General features: G+C 38.5%; 2 protein-coding genes across 3 annotated transcripts in view; both read right to left on the bottom strand.

Moving 5' to 3' along the window:
- pla2r1 (phospholipase A2 receptor 1) overlaps positions 1-7,734 on the bottom strand; it is a 28,843-nt gene extending 21,109 nt beyond the window's left edge. Inside the window, exons 1-5 of the mRNA XM_065241599.2 lie at positions 7,445-7,734; positions 3,831-4,211; positions 3,448-3,621; positions 3,184-3,348; positions 2,547-2,660 (exon numbers count right to left, since the gene is read on the bottom strand). Of these exons, the coding sequence (XP_065097671.1) occupies positions 2,547-2,660; positions 3,184-3,348; positions 3,448-3,621; positions 3,831-4,211; positions 7,445-7,577 (967 nt within the window). The 5' untranslated portion in view covers positions 7,578-7,734. The remainder of the gene's footprint in view (positions 1-2,546; positions 2,661-3,183; positions 3,349-3,447; positions 3,622-3,830; positions 4,212-7,444) is intronic.
- A 95-nt stretch (positions 7,735-7,829) lies between these two features.
- itgb6 (integrin, beta 6) overlaps positions 7,830-25,084 on the bottom strand; it is a 29,028-nt gene continuing 11,773 nt past the window's right edge. For both annotated transcript variants that reach the window (XM_065241601.1, XM_065241600.1), the window contains 7 exons: positions 23,134-23,399; positions 22,825-22,976; positions 19,159-19,381; positions 16,977-17,071; positions 8,875-8,994; positions 8,610-8,776; positions 7,830-8,433 (listed from right to left, as the gene is read on the bottom strand). In XM_065241601.1, the coding sequence (XP_065097673.1) occupies positions 8,335-8,433; positions 8,610-8,776; positions 8,875-8,994; positions 16,977-17,071; positions 19,159-19,381; positions 22,825-22,976; positions 23,134-23,399 (1,122 nt within the window). In that variant the 3' untranslated portion in view covers positions 7,830-8,334. The remainder of the gene's footprint in view (positions 8,434-8,609; positions 8,777-8,874; positions 8,995-16,976; positions 17,072-19,158; positions 19,382-22,824; positions 22,977-23,133; positions 23,400-25,084) is intronic.

Genomic DNA, 25,084 nt, shown 5'->3' with positions numbered 1-25,084 from the left:
ACAGTGCCTATAGCTAACCTAATACACTCTGACATTCTCTGCTTACACGTCCATTGAAATGTATTGCAGTTAGTCAGTTTTTATTTGTTTTTATGTGTTTTTTTATTTAAAATGGTCAGTGTGCATGGGGTACATGCAACTTCGAAACTTGGGGCCCTATTTTAACGATCTGAAACGCAAGTGCGAAGCGCAAAGCGCAAGTGACTTTGTGGGCGGATTTTGGGCACTGTTGCTATTTTCCCGGCTGGAGAAATAACTCTTGCGCCAGGCGCAAATCAATAAGGGGTTGGTCTGAAGTAGGTTCATTATTCATAGGTGTGGTTTGGGCGTAACGTCAAATAAACCAATCAGAACGCTAGCCAACATTCCCTTTAAACGCAAGGGCGCAAGTTCCATGGCGGGTTGCTATTATTATGACGGATTTACCAGGCGCACGCCAGGAGCGGTTCACAGCCGAGGAGACCGACGTTCTTGTAAGAGCAGTCAAAGACAGAGAAGTTGTTTTGTATGGGGATGGGAGAAATCCACCCAAATCAGCGTCGGTTAAACAGGCGTGAGAGGAAATAGCCGCAATTGTTTCATCAGCTGGCATCCCCATCGTTGTGCTAAGCGCTACAATGATGTCAGGAGACGGGGGAATCCCAAACTTGCCAGCATAAATCAGGCACGCCGTGTAACGGGAGGTGGATCTGCCTCCACACATGACCTGACGCCAGCAGAGGACATCGCTGTGTCCACCCTCACCGCTGAAAGGGTTTGGGAGCTTTGAAATCGGACCCAAGAAACGCAAGCAAGGTCCAACCCCAAAGTACACTTACAAATCAATATACATTAAGGTTTCTTATGAAAACAATTAAATTATTATTTACATAAAATAAACGTAATACAGCCACACAACAAACTTATGAAAATATTTTAATCGTTATTTGCATGAGAATTTTTTAACGCAGCCATACAACAAATAAAAACTATCACCACAATGCTCACCACTATGATTTCCCTTATCTCATGTGTTAATATTTTTTATTGTAACAATTTATGATTTGCAAAAATAACTGTTGCATCTGTGTAGATTAGATAAGCAAAGTGTGTGCGCGTTGTGCACGGTATACATTATGGTCAAGCATGCGCCCTTAAATAGCATAATGAACCACGCGCAACGCGCCACTGACTTTAGACTAGTTTTTTTCTGGTCAGTAGCGCAATTGTTTTTTGAAATTGCAAAATGGCATCAGGGATGGTTTGCACCGCAACACGCCTCCTTTTTTGCGCTGAACCCCCCAGGGAGCGCAAGTTCATTCCCTAGTTTGCCGACGTGCGTCTGTGGAGGGAAAAACCCGCTGTGCGCCGGTGCAAAATACGAATGATACATGCGTCACTGACAAAGTCAATTGCGCTGGGTGCAAGATAGGGCCCTAGGTATAGGTATCCCGAGAGGATTGCCAACGTTGTTTATTTTTTAAACTTTCCCAAGCCAAATTTCAACCGAGATAACGTTAAATGTCTTCTCTTGGTTAAGTTATGCGGTAGACCACATCATCAACTAAACATGGACAAATTAAACAAGGATGTCTACATCTGTTCTAGGCTAAGTCAACAATGTATTTGAAAGTTATCTTTAACATCTCTAACGTAACGTTAGCCTAACATTAGAAAACGTTAACGTTAGCTTCTAGCTGCGTGGTACATAATGTCACTTAGCTTCAATAACGTATCTGTAAATAACTGAGATAACATGTTATTTGTAATAGCAATGTTGTGCTAAATGATTCATGTAAATACTGTAGCACCAAACTAACGGAGAGGTACTCTTGGTAAAGATGGTAAAAAGGCTTGTCCTGTTTGCAACTTAGATCTACATATTTAATTTGATCATGATGGCAATGAGATACGGTTTATCGTGTTTACCTGTGAAGCTTTCATTGACCTTCTCAACAATAAAATTATTAATATAACCCTCCAATGCATAGTTAAAGTCGCAATGAAATTGAAATGAAAAACTATATATATATATATTTAATATTGTGGTATTATTAACAAATGACTTATCTGTGAGCTTCATTATTTTTTAAAAATTGGTGTGTGCTCATAATCTTTAGTCAAAAACGCAAATCTCCTCCCCTTCTCAAAATGATCTCTCTTCACTTCCGGTCAAAAGTATGGCAGGTGGGCGGGGTCCGGGAGAAGATCGCAGCGTTTGCAAATAGCAACACGACACAACTTCAAACGATCCAATCAGATCTCGATGGACAAATTCAAATCCAGCCCTGCCTTATTTCATCTCAAAAGGCGTTTCATTCGGATATACGTCACCACGGGGAAAATAAGGCAATTGCTACTTCCGTTTCATGGCGACTTTAAGGCCCTTTTGGTGACTTTGAGATGATATATAGTCTTCCTGTCTCTAAAAATCATCAATTGCCTCCTGTGAAATGTCTCCTACTGTGACAGCTGCCATAGCGCCTATCACCGAATGTTGATTGTTTGTCCGAGTGAGTGGAGGGGACGTGGCTTAGCCATAGGTCAATTGTACCATTTTCTCTTACCTGTAGTGTAACTGATAAGAGCCAAAGGAGATCCATCTGACCACTGCCATCCTCCGTGTTGATTGAGATGGTTTAGTCCAATCCAGACCCCCACACCAACATCCAAAAGCCTTTCTGGTGAAATATAATGATACGAGTGATCAACCAAGTTCATTTTTACAAGTACTGCCTACACTTATGTAAAGATGGTCACCAGTATATTTGACATTTTTAGAGAAACGGATTTTGGAGAAAGTGATGCTGGTGTACCCATTTCCCCACCAGGCCTTGATAAACCCATACAATCATAATGAAGTAAGACATACATGTATTTTTACTTAAACTTGAACTAATACTGAGGTAGACCGTACAGCAGCTCTCAAATTTAATTCAAGCTTGTGTTTATTCAATTATTGAGCTCTTAGGAATGTCATGGCAGTCTCTGATATCACATGACCAATTACAATGTGTTGTAGCATGTTGCAATACACCTAGAAATTACCTTTGTGAAAAGAGAAGATGATTAATGATCACCAAATCAGTCTGTTCCTCAAACAAAACTAGCCAAAAATACCTAACAAGTAAATTCATGCTGGCCTAAGCTGACCTCTAATACTAGGAGATGATATAAAACCCAAATAAGAAAAGGTGTGTATACCTTTAATATATATCTGTTCAGTGGATTGTGTGATGGAGAGAAGATTTCCACCCTGTGATTGACAGGAAGTAAAAGCTTGACTCCAAGTGAGGATGGAGTTCAAGTTAAACTGGTAACAGGCCTTCAGCTCAGCAGAGACCTCCCAGAATTCACCACAGCCTGACGCTATACAAAAACAAAATGCAAACTCAGTTTGGTTCCTTTAGGTAGTCAGCATTTACTCAATAAATATAAAAGCAAGATTGCGAATGCATGTAGTTTTACCTGGATTGGGACAGAAGCCCCATTTCTCATCCTTATCGTAGCGGCTGGTCGTAGCACACCAAAGGTGACGGTCCTCTCTCCCTTCAGACGTACAATCCCAAAACCATTTATTGTTGTATTTAAAGGGTAGGGAACACGGCATCCCATGGGAGTTTCCTTGTAGTGTGTGGATGTCTGTCAATGGCAAAAATACAGCAGTTATAAAAAGTAAGCTGAATGCTACACTATATGCATGGGGACACCCTTATATGCTTGGTAAACATCCACCGTTAACCTTCATACATTGTTTTAATCTGATGAATGCATTAATTTCTAATCTAGTGTTCAATTGGTTGATCACTAGTTGAATCCTAGTATTGATGGAAAGTGTCCAGTTATCTTGCCTTCATACGGGTATGCACATGGGCCTTCACCGGCTGCCCCGTAAATCCTCCACTGATGAAGCGCGGCCCTTTTCACTACCACCTTGGAGCTCACCACCGCTAGTTTATTATTCATGGCCCCAAACAACATGCTCCCCCCACAGCGCCACCACATGGTTGGGAGTGAAACATCACATTCGAAAAGGCCAATGTCAGGTTGGGGAGAGTTGGTCATGTTGATTCCCAGACATCGGCTTGTGCCCAGATTGAAGAGTCTGTGCCGGGACACCCATTTCCAGAGCAGGGCGGCAGACGGGGGTTCACAGCTGGTTAAAGATAAACCAGACGAGGCAGAGAGACACTTCTTTTGTGACACGCTCTCCAAGCGAAACACACCTTTACCTAAATCACAAACAGAAATATGGAGAATGACTTTGTGGTTACAAACATCTTTCTAAAATTTGGTTGAAAAAAAACTGTTTGTAAAAATGGTCAAAAAATGGTCCTTTAAAAAAGTCCCAAAATGTAGGGGTGCGCGGGCAAAAACTAACGCAGGGTAAGTTGTAACACGGACTGTTTACATTGTTGCACAAGGTTGACTGTTTTGTTTTTCCGGTATTTTTTTCACTCAGCCAAAAGACGATCTCCCGCAAATTATTGGAAATGTATAATGTTTTTCCAGAGAGTCATTGATGAACAAATGTTTTGGTGGCATGTAAGTACATTTTTTCATCAAAGGTTTTTTCGGTTTCTAAGTTGGGTGTGTAAGATACCAAATCCAATGCTATGTCTTATTAATCAGTGTCTTGTTGACTAAAACATAGCATCATTTTGAAATATGTCTGCAGCTCTTAGCAACTTTTTTGGTGGGCTTGAAAATATTTTGACCCAGCGGGGTTAATTCTAACGCTTTGTTACAACTAACCCCTCAGCACTTACGATGTGAAAACAGCTAACTTTAGCGTAATTCTTGCCGTTGTTTTAAATAGGCTACACACAAATGTTTGCTGGCTGCCAATAAAATAAATGTGCCTGTTTTATCAAAAATTGTGTGTCAAATGTATTTTTGTTCATATCTTTAATATTGATTGAATAAGGTCACGTCAAAGATTGAAATCATAATGAAATGAATGGCTAAAATCAGACTTTGATGCTCATTATCTCAGATTTTTTTTGGATTTTTGAAACTGAAGTATGGTTATTACAGACATATACAAAAAATTTGTCATAATTGTGCCACTTTTTCAAGTATATAGACAAAATAGTATTGAAATATTTGCCTGCAAACTTAATTTTAAGCAAGTGTTACAACTAACCCCCTGCCTGTTACAATTAACCCCACCTATATATGGGGTAAGTTGTAACGTTTGCACTTCTGTCACGTTTGGTGTAATTTTCCAAGAATGGTAAGTACTAGAAACAAACTTCAAATGTTCATTTGTAGCAGAGATGTGTGTGTTGCTTGTGTAAAAATATAATTAATCAAACTCAAATATTTTTTGATTTATTGAGCCAAAAGTTAGGTTGTGCCCCGCTCGCCCCTACCAATTAGGTCGAGATATGTATACATTTGGTACCCATATGTACATTTGAGATACTACTATGAACTCTTTACAGAGGTGCAAAGTTTTGAAAGACTACAGCCCCAATGACAGCTGGGGTACATATTTTGACCTTTTTTTTTTTTGGAGAGTCTATATGTTTTTCTCTTTGTGTATGTCAGACTTGGGAAAGTGATCCTATAGGGTTTTTTACTAATGGGAAAAGTCTTTCTTTAGGAGTATTATATAGCCATTTACATGCAGAGCTATGTTAGATTATAAAGGCGAGTGATATTGGAGAGTCGAAGCCAGTGAGAAGCACTGAAGTGTCAGACAGGTCTGACTATCCACCAAACAGATAGAAAGATAGCAATCCTATCTCCAGTTTCAGCTCCACAAAATGGGGCTTAATATTTCAGAGTTCTCCAAAGCCGACGGAGGGTGAGGGTCTTTTGTGGACGTTGACACGACAGAGTAATTGAAGATACAGGCCAAAGACAAAGATATGCCCAAACCAGCCGAACACACACAGAGTATTGTGAAACTTCAAAGGAGAGGTATGCATTATCCTCGCTACATATCTGAAAGCTCGTATAGTATAGCCTGGTACTGTCGCTATTTTATTTAGCTTGTACTTTCTTTGGTTGTATGTCTTTCCCTCTTTAAATAATACAGAACTGCTAATTAACATTTATGCATTTGGCAGATGCTTTTATCCAAAGCAGTATGTGTGTCACAAGGGGCTCGAAACCATGACTTATGAGCAATGCTAACACAATGCTGTTGAATTATTTGTTCAATCAGATCAGCTTGAGCTAAATAGGACAGGATGTTGTACCAGCCTGTGTGCGGGTGTGCATGTTTATGTGCATAAGTATCAGTAAATATCATCTCAATGTCATTCATAAAACTACAGCGGATCCACTTATAAATTATAAATGTATACCCTGCTTGCATTTGGGGTATAGATTTAGAAATCCAAATTCATGCTTTTTAATGCAATTCGGTTCATATTGTCTGCCAAAAGTATGTAAAGGTTTGAATTAAGGAGTCTTGCAGCTGGACAAACTTCAGAAAACAGCAGTGTGCTTCAGCAGGGGCCATGGTTGTGACATTTAGTTTATTTAGGTACCTCATTCAGTAAGATGTATGATCGGTTAACAGACTTTGAAAGAAAAATGCAGACTATTGTCTCAATTGCACCAAGTGATAAACTAAAATATGCATACTTTCGTAAAGTAAATATTTTAGTGCGTAGCCTACTAACACTGAGTACTATACTTACTATTTTAGTGCACTGTTTAAATTGCAGTATATTATAATTACTAGTTTATTTCAGTACTTACTACTGTATAGTAAATTGTAGCATACTGTAGTATATTATGATAATTACTACACTTTGTTTATTTATACATCATTATTATGTAGTAATGACTACCGTGAATTAATATCTAGTTTTCAGAATTTATTTACTAGAATAAACTGTAGTATGTAGTATATTATGATAATTACTATACTTTGTCTATACAACAGTTGTCTAATGCACAGTTAATTAAACTGTAGCACATATCGCAGGTTACTTCAGTATTTTACCTATATTCAATTGTAGTATACTGTACTACTTTTGTAAAAGTGTCCTGTATAGTGAATTAATAAACTTTGTAAATACTAAAAGTATAAGTTACTACACGACTAAAGTGTCAAGGAATGTCTATAGTTAACAAGAGTAAGTACTGTATACAACAGTTTTTTGTATGTGGGTAACTTGTTGTGTCATGTGATGAGCAGCTGCATGTCGGTTCGCGTGCTTTAACTTTCACTAGTACAGCATAATGAAAAACAGTTGTGTACGTTAACTCTATAAAACACATTATAAAACATATTTTTGTTATCGAATAGGTTAAGACTGAATCAGCAGTTTGTTCGGGGTGGTCACAACTGAGACATTGTTTTTCCATTGATAAATGTTGGACTATGTACTCAATATACAGACTCGCTTTATCAAGACGATCACATATCAGACCAAAACCTATGCGCTCATTCCTGTAACGTTACAAACTTTTAGAAGTAAAGACATTTGCGCAGGCCACTTACTGTGTAGCTCGAGAAGTTGATTTTTGTCCAAAACTTCAGTTTTTCCCGACACTTCCGCAGCGGCACGAGCGAAAATATTGTTATAACAAAGTATGTAGAGGACATATAAATGAATATAAACAATTACGCGCATTTCCTCTGTTTGAGAACGCAGTTCATAGACTGCAATCTGTTTTTCCCCACACTTTTTTTCCCAGACCAAGTTTTTGGGTTCTCTACGTCACTCACTCCCTCTGTGGGGCTACTCTCACACCCCGTCTGCACGGCACGCGGAGCAACAGAACTCTCCAACGCGCGCGTCCGCGTTCTCGTTCTCGTCCCGTCCCTGTCCTGCGGCGTTGTCGTGTAATTAGTTGTACAGCAATAAGTTACAAGCGAGACTCAATGTGGGAAAACAAAATATATTACAAAACAAAAGTAGTACATAGACAAGACTTGATTTGATCCAGCAAAATCATAATTAATCATTATATCATACATCTAATTATACACACTTTAAGGCTCAGCCTCAAATTACTAGTCAGAAACGGCATAAACAACTAGAGAGACACACATACAGTACAAGTCATTGCTTTACAGTAAAAACCACAACCAAAGCTAACTGTAAAACAAGAAGATCCAGTGTTCCCCAGATTTAACATGAAGTATTAAAACGTTACACATGTTTAGCAGCAAAAAATGCATAAAAATTATTTACATTTTATCAAAATAAATTCACTGCCAGTTTTTTTTAAAAGTACCATACTTACGCAAACTCTTGCATGCACACATTCACACACACTAACACACACACACACACACAAAATCAACTTAAATAATAACAAAAAATATATACACAGTAATCGTTTCTGGTAAACAGATGCAGAAAATTCTCTGTTAATAAGTTCTGTTCAGTAGCCTGAAGAAATATCACTCTTCTGCTGCCCTGCACTTTTGTAAGTCACATTTTTGAAGGTCGATGTTGAGCTCCTGAAAAGCGGATTCGTGCCCTGAGGATAAAACAAGACAAGACCACAATTATTCAAGTGAGTTAAAAATTATTCAATGGAAAACAAGCAAGAGCGAATGTCACCCTGAAATGCTTAAGATCTTGGCAAAGCTAAAAAAAACTTAAGGGCAGTACACACTCTCGATCAGACCTTAGGCCAAAAAAGCAACATCATACCGTCTGCCATTTTGCCTTTGCCTTTTCCGCCTCAAACTTGGCGACCTCTTTCCGATCGTGGACAGAAATAAGAAACTTCCAAATCACCAGGAGAGTAATGCCGATGATGAGAACAGACATGCTCACGCCCAGAGCGATCAATGGTGCATTTGGAGGCTCAGGACAGTCTGCAGGACAACAACAAATGTAAATGTAAACCTAAACATAAAATTTGCTAATGTAATATAACTTCTTAACTGTATCTGCTGTACGTTTCAACTCTTACCGTAGAGCCTGAGGTTGTAAATGGTGCTGCCGTGATCGCTGTGCACTAAAGTGAAAGACAGCAGGCAGTTGTCTTCGCTCTGCAAGGTGCACAAGTTCGCCGTCCGTTTGTCCTCAAAATCTGAGAAAACAAAAGTAAAGAGTAAACACAACTGCTTAAACTCAACTTGACCTCTATTAAAGGGAACATTTTATGCTAAATCCACTTTTTCAAGGTGTTTAGACATAAATTTGTGCTGGCAGTGTGTGAACACAACAACCTCTGTTTTTAATCCCCATTAAACCAAAGCAATCTCATTAGACATGCCGCTTTGATTCTACTGTTATTGTGACATCACACTGATAAGCCCTACCCATGATCACTGACTGATTGGTTAATTTTACACAAAAGCTTTTTTAAATGTATTTGTGGCATAAAAATACTATTGTCTCAGACTGTATACAGGAATTAGATCTATTTTTAACCAGAAGCCCTCACTGTCTGTTGGTTAAAGGGAGTGAGTAGGTCCTTTTCATTTAAAGGGACACACACAAAAGCAGCACTTTTTGCTAACACTCAATTAGGGGCATTTTGGACTACTGTAACTATAGATTGTAAAAAATATGGATGTAGTGTCCATGACGCCACCCATTGGTTTGTGAAGAGCTTTTTTGAAGCCAACAGTAAGGCGGTCCCTGCCCTCGCCATCTTGGCCGCCCGTCACTGCTCATAACTTGCTGAAAACCGAAAAACGGGTAAAAAGGCGGGACGTGGATGAAGCTGAGGTGGCTGGTTGCTAAAACCAGTAACCTTTGCAGACATCCGCCAGTCTAAAAACAGCTCTTCATACTTATAATATTTGCCCAATGATACTTTATACCCACATAATAATTTACAATCTTAAAAAATAAAGCTACATGTTCTTCAAACAATGCCATTTTTATTTTTATACTTTTTCCACTTTTGTTAAAGGTTCTTCAGATGTTTAAGGTTCTTTATGGAACCATACAGCCAAAAATGGTTCTTCTATGGTATTGTTTAGCACCTTTATTTTTAAGTATATGATATTACTTTACACAATAACAACACATGCCCTTTTATTCCCTGCCATCACGGTTCTTTTTCTATCTCCTCCTTTTCTCCCTTGTAAGTTTATCAAAGACCGATGGTATTTTGTGTCTTTGCATTGTGTCCCCTGTCAGAGATCATATAGACTCAGCTTGTGTAATGAGGTCTAACATGTTATGCACTGATCTTCTAGACACTTGAGGGTCCTAAATCCAGTGGACCCGAACAATAGGCTCTTTACACAACAAGCTAAGTGGCATGTCTTCCTTTGTTAAATGTCAAGAGGGCCAATTCAAAGCAAGATGCCTGCATTGAAACCCTATGTAGGGATGTGTGTGACAGATATTAAGGTGATTCTTTACCGTCATAACTAAGTTTATTGTAAGTAGTAAATTAAGATCAGAAGTGCATATGCATAAAACATGTATATAAGTCATGTGAGCAGCGAGCCATTCCTGGCTATGGCAGCGAGCTCAGTTAAAAGTATAGGTCAGCTAAAAATGAAAGGTTTGTTATCTATTCATCATTAAAGGCAGGATAGGCAGGAATTATCTAAGGGGCTGTCCACACGGAGACGCGTATCACTGTATACGTATAAATTTGTTATCGTATTGGCGTTTCATCCACACGGATCCGGCGTTTTGGGAGACTGAATCCGCTATTTTTTGAAACCGGGTCCTAAAGTGGATAAATCTGAAACGGACACCCTTGCGGTTTTGTCTGTACAGCCAATCCGTATATTTTGTGAAGCAAAAACGTCATCACATCACGTGTCGGAAGCGTCACACGTAACAGCAACAACAATAACGGCGGACTACGTGATTGTGTTCGTGCTACAGAAGCTACTAAAGCCTACTAGCTTTATTACAGCAAAATCTATTGCTTCTATGCAGTTGTGGTGACCAACAAGCGATAATGGACAACACCATACGTTGGTTATGCGCATGCTCAAAGTCTTCTTCTTCGTGTATAGTGTATATCTGTGGCAGAATTACAGCGCCCCATACTGGTCCGGCATATATACTACACCACTTTCTGTCGGTTTCAGTGGTTTCGTGTTTATGGATTATTTTTTTAGAGCAAGGAAAAAAATTATCGGATAGGGAATGCACAGGCTTCGTGTAGACATAGCTTAAAAAACCTTTTTTACAAATTTGTTTAAACTGTCTTTATATATCAATACATAAGTAAAATGTAAGTACTCTGAAAAAGAGAGTATCAAAATCGCATGTCTGTAGACCTTTTACGACTGTTTTAACACAGCTCATTTTCCATTCACTCCACCCCCTCCCTTCTGGATTTCTTCTAAAGCCACGCCCCCAAAACACATGAACGACACTGCCGCTTTGCTGGGAGAAGCATTTGCCTGAGACGAGCGGAGAGGAAGGAGCATCATGTCAGAATCACATGTAATAATACACCTAACTTTATCACTATGAATATAAACAAATAGGATGGCTTTTAGTCAAGGGTGTAGGTTTGATTCTGGCATTGGTGGGGACATAAATAAAATGGTCGCATTGCAAAAACTGTTTATCACCGTTTACTTGACATAAACAACAGACAACTCAGTATGCACTTTACTCCGTGACATCTGACTCGCCACCCCCGGTGCCATCCCGAATTTAATGTACTATAATAAACAATTCGTTATGTCCTAGAGCCTAATAAACAGTAGCTGTTTAAGTCTTTGTCAAAAAAAAGAAAATCACATTGTAACATATATGAATCCATATTAACTTTATAACATTGAAGAATATGCAATTAATATTTAATTCTTAATTTCATTTTGCCAAAAAATCCCAGTGTTGAAGTAGGTATATATATCATGCTGTTTCCTGAACACAGTTTATTAACGTTTCTGTAGTTCACATTAAATCTTCTTTTCATTAACAGACAGTTAATCAGTGTGAAAAAAATAGTTTAAGTTTAAAATGCACATTATGTCTACATCTGTGCAAGTAATGACCACAGTGCAGTAATGTAAAGTATTCAGCAATCATGACATGAATTCATGTTTTTACCATGTTGGGGTTATTTTCTTTCATGGATTAGGGACCCTCTAAATAACCTTGCCACCCCATTTATAAAAGGTTGACAGAAGTTTGCAACTCCTCAGGGTTAACATGGGATTGTCGTGTATTGGTGAAAACACTGTCCTTGAATCATTATGTGGCACAACTTTTTTGTGCATGAAACAGTTACAGTGGGTATAATAATACTTTCTTCCTCACTTACCTGTAGCCCGAATAATCACACGCGTCTTGTTGAGTGAACTTTGGCGCGTTGTACAAAGTGAAACCATCCTATCACACGTAGCGAGTAAAGACAAGCCCATCAAAAAGTGATGTGCGTTAGAGAGGCGGGACTCAAGAATGCTAATCCAATCATATTAGCAATGTGCGTTAGAGAGGCGGGACTAAAGAAATGCAAAGCCAATCATATTAGCGATGTGACTTACGGAGGCGGGCATTGCAGAGAACGAAAGCTGTTAACCGGTTGTGTGCCACATAGAGCGTTATTTTTACAGAACGGGATTGCAAATGATTTCTCATCTAATTTAAATGATTTCTGACAAAAATATAATAAGTAAAAAATAGAAAACACAAGAACAAGACGGACATTAGTGGTTATATATGAATACAGATTAATTGTTTGGTCGAAATTATTGCTAGGGACAATTCAGTCTTCTCTGAATATTGGTAGGGACATGTCCCTAGCGTCCCACCCTAAATCTACGCCCATGCTTTTAGTACTCACTATTAAGCTAGCATATCGATACTGGTAAAGTCACGCGATATCTACTCTCATTTGATTTCTTCGTTTATTCCTTTTTTTGTCTTGTTTGCCTTTGCTGACTGCTTATGCAGGTACTGTGAGTTCTGAATGCTCTTTCTCTGCCGTACTTTTGCTCTTCTTAGAGTGCCTCGTGCACGTTCAAATCAATCGGGTGTGCGCATGTGTGGGCAGATCCCATAGCAACAGGGGTGGTGCCATGGTCGTGAGAGAGAGTGATAGTCGCGAAAGCCAATTACTTGTTTCGTCCCGAATGGAAAAATTAGCTGTGTTTAAAACAGTTGTGAGAGGTCTACAGACACTCGAGTTTTATACTCTCTTTTTCAGAGTACTTACATTTTAATTATGTGTTGGTATATAAAGACAGTTTAAACAAATTTGTAAAAAAGTTTTTTAGATAATTCCTGCCTATCCTGCCTTTAAGCATGGATTAAAGTGAAAAAAATTCTTCTGACTGAAATTTTTTTCAGGCCAAGTCATATTCCTTTAACTAACACTCTATGTAGGCGAGACCAATAGCATTTTAAGGGGAGATTTTTTTGCCATTAATTCCATATTAAAGTCTCCTGTGGCATATATAGGTTGCTGTAGTTTGCATGGCATTTAAGAGATGAAGGCAAAACAGCTAAATAACTGACTATATAAAAAGATAACATGAATATCAACACCTTTAATGAATCTTTTATTAATTATTTATTAATTGTAAATGTATTTATTTTAGCATTTACTAATAATGTTTTAAATCAGAGTTGAAACTGTTAACATTAGTGAATGCACCATGAACAACCATCAATTAATGTAATGACATAAACAAGAATTCATTAATGCTTATATACTCTATATTTCAAATTATTTGTTCATAATGCATTTACTAATGTGAAGAAATACAACTTTTTAATATCATATTATTCAGTACACATAAACGAATAATCCAGGGTCTGTTCTGTTCACACAACAGTTTACAGTCACAGCTATACAGTAACGTTATAAATATAAACCCTGAACGAGTAACTCGAGTTAAACTCGTGTACAATTCGCGCACAGGATCACTGTACCTTTATCAACAAAATATTATGTTACAGTAGAGGCAGCGCTGATGTGCTATTTTATGCGCAATGGTTCTGCAGTTTACTTTCTCCTAAGACCTAAATGGTCGTGTTTATATGAGGATACTTGCAAAGACGGGATTTTTGACGCTATTTGTATTTAAGGCCAATAAAGTGGCAAAAATACTCACAAGCTCAATGAAGCGAATGCGCGGCTTATGTGTTCAGCTCTGACACACAAACAGCGGATGCATTTAAAGTTAGCACTGTTGTATGTGTTTGAATGGCTTAATATATCACTTGTTTATAAACTGCGGCGCTTAAATATGTGTGCAAATTTTACGTTTTTTGAGACCACGCGCAAATGAAACTGCAAGAACCGACAGGTGGATGACATCAAAGTGACGCGAGAACATCAGAAGCAGTCTCCTCTTATGATTCCTGAAATCGCTCTCACGGGATATGGATGTCATCTGCCTCCTGGTTCTTGTGGCGCCACATAAAGTTTACCCACGAGTTTAATAAACCCGTTGTATCAGCAACTGGCCTGATGAGCATAGCAGTCAAAAACGGGACGCGGGTAATCACGTACGTGAGAAATCATTTACCCCCAAAATACAGGAACCCTAATCGCAAAGACACGTAAATTACCTGGCGGTTTGATTTTCTTATCCCACGAAATGAAAGGCTTGCCAATCTTCATCATTTCGCTAAGCCAAGTCAACAGGGCCGGCGCCACGAGGGGGCGTGAGGGGGCGTCGCCCCCTCACTGGCACTATCCCGCCCCCTCAGATCACCATTAATGTTGAATGGGATTTTAATGATAAAATGCGCTATTTAAAAATCACGTTTGCCTTGTGTATTGTCTTCCTAAAGTGAATTTTAAAGTCTAATTATTTAACAAAACAAAAAAACAAGTGTGCATGTATTCTACCGTGACACACGCCCACTCATGTGTAGCCTATAGGCTTGTTCGAATTCATCAGGCGAAGACGTCAAAATGCCGCGAGAGCGAGACGAAACGACACTTAGTATGATTTCTCGAATCGTTCTCGCGGTACTTTGACGTCATGTGGTTGTTGGTTCTTGCAGCCGCGCCTGAAGTTGAACAAGTTTGTGTTGACGGCTTGAGGTACGCCGACAATGAGCCCGCGTTCTGAGTCTCAGAGGGAAATCAAGATGTCGAAGTGGGAAATTATATAAAAATTTACAGACAGGAGTGTGAGAGTGACCTGGGCCTGCCCTGTAGCAATGGATATATGGAAAATAGCATTGGAAGTTCTACAAACTGGACTCCGGATTGTCACACATCAATTAATGCCGTGGCGTGGATGAATTATCGGAGCATTTCAGGCGCAAAGATCCAAATGTTCGGCTGTCATTAAGTCAATTCGGGCACCATGAACTTCAGCCAGACTGTTCATAGTTTTGAAAAGTTCAGATGTTCATGTTCTTCAGCATCCTTGCAAGTCAACGTACAACCAACAGCCTATTATTGTTCTGCATTTAACGTTAAAGGTAAGCCTGTACGATCTCTCTCTCTCACACACCTGTTTATCAGGAGTAAATAGATAAAAAAACAGACATTGTTAAATTTATAATTAACGAATTTGAATTAGCCTATCCTACAGCATAGCTGTATATGTAAACGAGTTATTGTCATTTTGCTATTGCGGTTCTCTAGCTGCTTAATCGCTAGCTTATGGTGCATTACTTGTGGCAGTTAAAATAACTACGTTATATGATCAAATTGAACCAAAATGTTGATAAAATGTTGCGTTTGGACCGTTTTTGGGCTGAAAACCATCAACTCTATTTGCCAACACTGCCCCCCACCATTAACGTTACGTAAAATTTATTTCTACCTCTGGGTCTGAACTTCAAATGAGTAGTGTTGTGCTAATATGTAACGTTAGGTATGCGTTTTTTTTGTTGTTGTTGTATTGTTCAGAGCTCTGTACGTTGCTCACTATAGCTGTAGTTTTTGTGGTTGTATTACAGAGATGTTTGTTTATAACACTTTAAAACTTAATGTACCAAACCTATGTATTTTCTAGCTGGGGGAATTATATGCATTCATGTGATCGCCCCCTCTGGTATTTTAGACGCCCCCTTATCAGCGCTCGGCTGGCGCCGGCACTGCAAGTCAATCTCCATTGGTCTTTTACACCTTTATCAACCGCCAAAACATCGGAGCCTTTCTGCATTACAAGTTTGTCCATAGCTGAAAAAAGTTTTACCTCAGCTTAACGTGATACAGTCAGAAAACCCGGAGTGGATCCTGTGCGTATGATTACAGACCGCTTAGAGTGGAGAGAGGAACGTGATTTGGCTCCACTCCAGGCTTTGATCACATCCAACTTAAAAAAAGGTGAATACACGTCGTCTTTATGAAAAATGAATTTAATAATTTTGCAATTGACGGAAATCCGTCTAGCGACGGAAAACTTTAATCCATGCTTTAAGTCGTATGGCTTTATTTTTTAGGTACTAAATCATACCAAAGCTCCAAACGGGACAAAAAGCATTATTTTGAAAGCAACCTGTATATAATGAAGCTGTGAAAATATTTGGTGTACCACATAGAAGATTTTAACCGGTTTAAAATTACATGAGGGTCAGGATTAACTATAGCTTTAAGGGGACATATCATAAAAATCTAATTTTTTCCATGTTTAAGTGCTATAATTGGGTCAGCAGTGCTTCTATCTACCTAGAAAATTTGAAAAAGCCAGTAACTTAGTTTTGCTAAACCATTCTCTGCAAGCATGTGAAAAAATAGGTCCTTGAAATTTGGACCCCCTTGTGATGTCAGAAGGGGATAATAACGTTCCTTAATCTGCACTATCCAACCATGGCACTGCAATTTAGTGCAGAGATCAGCTCATTTGCATTTTAAAGGACACACCCAAAACGGCACATTTTTGCTCACACCTACAAAGTGGAAATTTTAACATGCTATAATAAATCATCTATATGGTATTTTGAGCTAAAACCTCACATGTACTCTGGAGACACCAAAGATTTATTTTACATTTTAAAAAAAGTTTTGTAAAATGTCCCCTTTAAATGAAGCATAATGTTTAATAAAGAATTACACTATATACCAAAATCTCTACAGAAATCCAAGATCTCTACAGTGTGTATTTATACACTTAGACCATGTGATCGGCCATAACCGGAAACAACAGAGAAGAAAACCTGGATTCTGACCTGAGGAATTGCTGACTGAGGCATGAAGCAAGTTACACTTTGAAGCGCACTGGTATGATGGCTCCTTAGATTTGAGGTAACACTCCACACAAGACCTGCGGGACAAACACACATAACACAACATAAAATGTGCCAATCAACCAAGAATGTTTCCCCAAAGATAGCACAGTGCTTTACCCAGAGTTGAACTCTGTCTTTTATTTCGATATCTCTCTATCATAGAGTCAAATGACCCACAGGGTGACAAGACCTTTAGACAAAAGGAAAGACAATACTGCAGATCAACCACATGCCTTTTGGTGCCAACATGCCTTTTGGAAATGAGTGAACAAGAGTTGGAGTCATAAACACACAAAGAGCTGCTCACCCACTCACATAGTCATGAAATAAAAGAGGACATTTCTAGTAAAGTTAACACATGATGGTGTAATTTTAGTGCCAATGTTCAAATAAAGAATTAACAACTTCCTGTTAGCCATTATTAGGTTGCATTATATTATTTATGTCGTTTCATTGTGGCAAATAAACTTGACAAACATCTCTATTAAATAATAAATGAGATATAGGGCCCTATTTTAACGATCTGAAACGCAAGTGCGAAGCGCAACGCGCAAGTCAGTTTGTGGGCGGATCTTGGGCGCTGTTGCTATTTTCCCGGCGTGAGAAATAACTCTTGCGCCGGGCGCAAATCAATAAGGGGTTGGTCTGAAGTAGGTTCATTATTCATAGGTGTGGTTTGGGCGTAACGTCAAATAAACCAATCAGAACGCTAGCCAACATTCCCTTTAAACGCAAGGGCGCAAGTTCCATGGCGGGTTGCTATTATTATGACGGATTTACCAGGCGTACGTCAGGCGCGGTTTACAGCCGAGGAGACCCACGTTCTTGTAAAAGCAGTCAAAGACACAGAAGTTGTTTTGTATGGGGATAGGAGAAACCCGCCCAAATCAGCGTCGGTTAAACAGGCGTGAGAGGAAATAGCCACAGTCTCATCAGCTGGCATCCCCATCGTTGCGCCAAACGCTACAATGATGTCAGGAGATGGGGGAATCCCAAGCTTGCCAGCATAAATTGGGCACGCCGTGTAACGGGACGTGGATCTGTCTCTACACAGGACCTGACGCCAGCAGAGGACATCGCTGCGTCCACCCTCACCGCTGAAAGGGTTTGGGGGCTTTGAAATCGGACCCAAGAAACGCAAGCAAGGTCCAACCCCAAAGTACTCTTACAAATCAAGTTCATATACATTAAGGTTTCTTATGAAAACATTTTAATTATTATTTACATAAAATAAACGTAATACAGCCACACAACAAACTTATGAAAATATTTTAATCGTTATTTGCATGAGAATTTTTTAACGCAGCCACACAATAAATAAAAACTATCACCACAATGCTCACCACTATGATTCCCCTTATCTCGTGTATTAATATTTTTTAGTGTAACAATTTATGATTTGCAAAAATAACTGTTGCATCTGTGTAGATTAGATGCAAAGTGTATGCGCGTTGTGCACGCTATACATCATGCGCCCTTAAAATAGCATAATGAACCACGCGCAACGCGCCACTGACTCTAAACTTTTTTTTTCTGGTCAGTAGCGCAATTGTTTTTTGAAACTGCAAAATAGCATCAGGGATGGTTTGCGCCGGAACACGCCTCTTTTTTTGCGCTGAACCGCCTAGGGAGCGCAAGTTCATTCCCTAGTTTGCCGACGTGCGTCTGTGGAGGGAAAAACTCGCTGTGCGCCGGTGCAAAATACGAATGATGCATGCGTCACTGACAAAGTCAATTGCGCTGGGTGCAAGATAGGCCCATAAAATTCTGCAATACTATTCATATCCCTTAAAAGTAAAAAAACCTCCACCCCTAGAGTATCATGTGCAAAGACACTTATAACTCATTTGTATGTTCAGTTCTTGTGTAGTGTTAACAGTTTGACTGCAGAAATCTGGATCATTCAATTCAGTTTTGGGTGATACTTCCTGTTTGGCATTTTTTTAATTATGCAAACATTTTGCTTTGCAAGTGCAGTTTCCATGTAAAATGAGGACATCCCGCATTGATTCAGCACGGAGTAAACCAGGTTGTAGCCAAAACAAACGCTGCATATTCATTCTGAAAGTAAAGTTCAGTCTTTAGTCACAGTTTCGTTCAGACGCATGTGCGTGGTTCTCACCTGTGTGTATTGCAGATTTCTCCACAGGTAGGACATCTTTCGCAACGCTCCCCTGAGGCTCCTGGAACGGTGCACTCGCACTTTCCACACACACACCTGCCACGTCCGCTGCAGACCGATCCATCCGCGGATACACACAAGTCATTCCTGGTGCTACAGTTACAAAACTCTCCCATCCAACCACTGTGACACCGACATTCTCCACAGTCACACTCACCATGACCTTAACACACACATAAACACACGTCAAAAAAATAGAAAATTAAGATCATACCACATTATATTATTGACATATGAAGAGCTCAGATGCTTTTTATTAGACTCTTATGTTTAGGTTCAGTAATTTCACTTTAATGGAAAAGGTTGCTAGTTAGCAATTGATATGCCTTGTTTTCACAAATTTTGTCATATCATGGCAAAACTTCTAAAAAGTCTCCAGTTCCTCTTCAATAAAGGTGAAAGACTCAAAACCCATCAATATTCTAATATAAACCTTCTTTAACTGGGAAAAAACTCTTGCACCGCCACACGTGCCGCGTCGTTCATTCAATTCTTCTTCAGGTAAAAATCGCTTTTTAATGGGTTCTGCCAATACTGGTATTTCTGAATGGCCTGAGGCTGGGATTAAAGGTCCAATGTGGGTTTTTAGTGGCATCTAGCAGCGGTGTTGGGGGTAACGCATTACAAATAACGTGCATTACATAATAATATTACTTTTCTGAAGTAATGAGTAAAGTAAGGCATTACTTTTTAAATTTGCACATTAATATTGGAGTTATTTTTTAAAAAAAGTTTATTAATAATTATATACTGAATTAAACTAAACGTAGTCACGTTATGCACTCTATGCGTACACGCCTGTGTGGGAACAGTTTGAAGCAGAAACTGAGATGACATTTTTGTGAGAAAATATGCCATTTCTGAATGCAGAACTTTTTAGTCATAAAAAACACCTGCAAGGCCTGAAAGAGATCAAGCCTCAGCCAAGAAAAAGTAAAGCAAAAGTAACTAAAAAGTAATGTATGCATTACTTTCCCTGAAAAGTAACTAAGTAACGCAATTAGTTACTTTTTTGTGAGTAACTTAATATTGTAATGCTTTACTTTGAAAAGTTACTTTCCCCAACACTGTCTAGTGGTGAGATTGTGAATTGCAACCAACCTTAATTTCGAAACACAAAGAGAAGCTATAGACCCTTTTACAGCTCACGTGATCAAATAGCCTGCGCGCGCATTTTGGCAACAGAAGTCATGTTATTCCCCATTGGTTTTAAAATGTTAGCAACTCAAAAAGTTTATTAAAAAAGGTTTCCCAGCATTAAAATATCTGGTTGTTGCGTTTTGTTGCACTAATGTAATATACTAATATACATATATATGTATCTGGCAACTTTATTTTTGCCCAACTGCTAACGTTTTCCATCCACTCCACTATAGTACAAGGTTCTGGTAGCTGTGTTGAAAAAGTTGATAAAGTCAAATTTTGTATATATTTTCTCTGTATGTGTTGCTTCACTGTTGATTCTTACCATACTTCCGTTGCCAAAATGCGCGCGCATACGTTGCCACGTCATCGTTGTGTACAAACAGTAAAAGGGTCTATGGTGACCACCATGCCCCAGAACAAACATGTCAAATATGACAAAACATGCTTGTTTGTCCATTTAGGGCTACTATAGAAACATGATGGCGACTTCCATATAAAGTGTTATTTTTAGTTGTGCTTAAGTGCACCGCCGTAGGCTACGCATAGGCTGTCCGTAGCTCTGCGTAGCATGACGCGCACCTCAGCAAAATTTTAAAAACGCATTCGTTCCCTGTGGACTGCAAGTGCTACGATTGGTCCACTAGAACCCCTCCCGTCAGGTCAAAAATATCTGCGGCGCACTCCTTCATAGCACAACTATAATAAGCCCTTGATAGGACCTGTGGTGTATTTAGATAAAAATGGTTAATTTTAAAGTAATAAAAACAATACAGTTTATTTTGTGAGGTCTTTATACACCTTTGATAATATAGTTATGTATATATTATAATGCATTTTTGTCAAGAGATCCTTCTAAAAGTCCCACATTGCACCTTTAACCCTATAACTGTCACCGCCCCTTTTGAGTGGGGGGGTGAAAAGGTGATCTGCACGTTAAAATTACTATAACCCTGGCATTCTTTGGTTTAGAAGCAAAATCTTGGTCTCCTTTTAAAGAAGACAATTTATAGTTTTACACTGAGGTGTTTGAAGTTGTAAATATTAAATGACAAAATAGTTATACCCGTTTAAATTTATTTGAAATAATAAAAATAAAGCAATAAAGTATATACTCTCTAATCAAATGTATATAAAAATTTTAATGTTTTACTCTCAAAACACCACAACAATAAAGACACAAGTCTCAACTAGTTCTGAACCGAATTTTAAGTGAAAATAATAAAAAATGAAGTTTCTGTCACACTTTTAGTGGTTTTACCAACAAAAGCCACTAGGTGTCAACGGTTAGTTGCATTATCTTGTCACAAATTAATAAATTACTTTCTCTGCATTGTTTTTAATGCAAAAAGGTTTTGAAATATGAAAACTACATTCTTAGAGCTTTCCAACGATATATAGGTTGTCAAGATTTTTGAAGATTCATAGATTAATTTTGAAGAATTTTAGAATTATGAATATATACGAATTCATATGGACTCCTATGGGCCACTGACAATTAACGAAATGACTGTCACTACTAAATTTCCCTCATCAAATGACCTTGAAATATGAAAACTACACTACTAGAGCTTTCCAACAATATATAGTTTGTCAAGTTATTTCAAGTTTATAGGGCATTAGTGTTATAAATATATAATCATTCATATGTATTCATATGGGGGGAGTGACATTTAACAAAATAACTGTCACTATACAAATTCTATCATCAAATGGCCTTGAAATATGAAAACTACATTCCCTAAGCTTTCCAACAATATATAGTTTGTCGAGGTTATTTCAGGTTAATGGGATATTTCCAAATAAATATATCATAACACTTTGGGCTCACCTGTTGGTCTGCGATATTTTAGAAAATGACTCTTACTACATAATTCTTTTTTCAAAATGGTGTTGATATATTAAAACTACATTCTTAGAGCTTTCCAACGGTATATAGTTTGTCAAGATTGGTGTAGGTTTAGACTATGTAATTATTGTTTTAAATATGTAATGCCAAACGTCCCACCTGTGGGACAGTGACAGTTATGGGGTTTTAACCGGATTTAAAGCTAAAGTATTTGATTCAACATATAAAATTTTCATATAAATTATATACAGGGGTGATACTCTCACTATGATCAAAACTCATAATTACAACGCTCAAATATTAATAAAGTAATTCATGAAAAAATATTCACAATTGACCTCTCAATGTTCAAATCAAATCTACTCCCTTGCACTCACATATAATGTAAATAAATATAAGCACATCGTGAGCCCGCAAAAACCCTCCTCCATTTGCCTCTAAGTTTAGCAACAGTTGTGGCAATTACCAGCATGTTATTCTTTCATTAACATTCCACGGTGCGAGAACAGATCAAATATCCCTCCCACTGTGTGTCAGCGCTTGCCTTACTTCAACTCAAATCTTTCCCTCTTTCTTTCTCCCTCCTCTTTGTTTTCCTGACGATGGGTTCTCACCTCCACAAAGCTCTCCCCGGAACCGGAGGCAGGAGAAGTCATCGCACTCACAGTACATCCCATACACCCGCCCGAAACTGGACGGGTGACATAAACACTGTCCGCAGAAACACTCGCCTTGCCCGTTGCACATCTCTGCGCCTTCGTGAGATCTGGGCCACAGAAAAGACTGAAGTTAAATTGTGTTAACTTCCCTCACATTTAACATATTATTGACTGCTCCGGTCCTTTGAATTATTTGAAAATGATGCACACCCTGGGTAAAATTCAACGGCCTATCATCAATTATTTCTTATAAATGTTTCTTACCTGCAGTTACTGACTTGGTCTTGGCCCTCTGTGCATTCACACTTTGGTCCCACAAAGCCTGGGTCACAGGCACAGGTCCCACAGTCCAAAGCTCCATGCCCGTGGCTACAGTGGGTGCTGTTTGGTTCAGGAAATTGATGGCAGTTACACACACACTGAGACTCAAGTTCAATATCAAGCCAATCTTGGAAGCCCACTGGTCGCAGGGAAAAGGAACGGGGACCGTCAAGACAGCCTTTTAACTCCACTGTAACGTTAAATGATACCTGAAAGAGAGAAAATATATCTTGTTTTAATCTTTAGTCTTTTGCAAATGTATACATAAGGCATGAAAAACTCATACGCAAAACCCTCTAAGTGCATTTGACATGTTTTCTTGTAACAGACCTTTTTTTTACCAGACTCTTAAAGGATTCAGCCAACAAACTGGTATTTCTGAATGGCCTGAGGCTGGGATTAAGCAGATCTGAATCGAAAGTATTTGATGAATGCATAATACGTGCCAAGAGCATTCGGTTAATACCACTATCTCATTTTTGACATTTAGCGGCTTTTGTATCGGAGTTAAATAAAAAATAGTTGATTTTTACACTTCACATAACACATCCTTACAGGCTTGCTTCCCACAAAGCCTTTAAAGGAATAGTCCATTTTTTTAAAAAGAAAAATCCAGATAATTTACTCACCACCATGTCATCCAAAATGTTGATGTCTTTCTTTGTTCAGTCGAGAAGAAATTATGTTTTTTGAGGAAAACATTGCAGGATTTTTCTCATTTTAAATGGACTTTAATAGAGCCCAACACTTAACACTTAACTCAACACTTAACAGTTTTTTTCAACGGAGTTTCAAAGGACTATAAACAATCCCAAACGAGGCATAAGGGTCTTATCTAGCGAAACGAATGTAATTTTTGACAAGAAAAATAAAAAATATGCACTTTTAAACCACAACTTCTCGTGATGCGCCAGCGTGACCCCACGCAATACGTCATGACGTCAAGAGGTCACAGAGGACGAACGCGAAACTCGCCCCAGTGTTTACAAGGGTGTTGAAAGAGGACCGTTCCTACGTTGTTGTATGTCAACTGATAATAATTAATGTCTTTGTGTCAGTTTATTGTTTACAATGGTCCGCAAATGTGCTTTTTATATATGTAACACGTGACCTCCCTACGTCACTACGCATTTACGTTAGGTCACGCTGGACCGGACCTAGACGAAAAGTTGTGGTTTAAAAGATCATATTTTTTATTTTTCTTGTCAAAAATGACAATAAAAGACCCTTATGCCTCGTTTGGGATCGTTTATAGTCCTTTGAAACTGTTAAGTGTTAAATTAAGTATTAAATGTTGGGCTCTATTAAAGTCCATTAAAATGAGAAAAATCCTGCAATGTTTTCCTCAAAAAACATAATTTCTTCTTGACTGAACAAAGAAAGACATCAACATTTTGGATGACATGGTGGTGAGTAAATTATCTGGATTTTTCTTTGTAGAAAATGGACTATTCCTTTAAGCAAATATTAAGCATATTTGACTTGTTCGGCCAGGTTTGTTTTAAACAGTCGAGCCGATTTGACTAAATAGGTAAAGCATAATACAATAACCGAACTGTTTCTGTGCCAACTGTCTTTAATTTCATGCGAAGACACCTTTGTAAATAACAGCGCAATTTAATATTCATAGTAAAAAAGTTTAAAAATAAAGTAATATTTACAATGTTAAAAAACGTGCACCTATCCCAACCAATGTGCAGGGATCCTATAAACCCTGTGTCCACCGGCGACCAGTGTATGTTTTCAATCAATTACAATGGAAGCAAACTCTCTTTTGAAAAAAGTTGAAAATGTGAAAACACTAAGCTCGTCAATGACACTTTTCACTCAGTTGTCCACAACGGAGTAGGGGCAGGACAAACACCACACCAACCAACCGACTCATTGCACAACG

This window comes from Paramisgurnus dabryanus, chromosome 14 (assembly GCF_030506205.2).
Source record: "Paramisgurnus dabryanus chromosome 14, PD_genome_1.1, whole genome shotgun sequence".
NCBI lineage: Eukaryota > Metazoa > Chordata > Actinopteri > Cypriniformes > Cobitidae > Paramisgurnus > Paramisgurnus dabryanus.
Note: the sequence above shows the minus strand (reverse complement) of the source record. Positions and strands in the feature narration are given on the sequence as shown.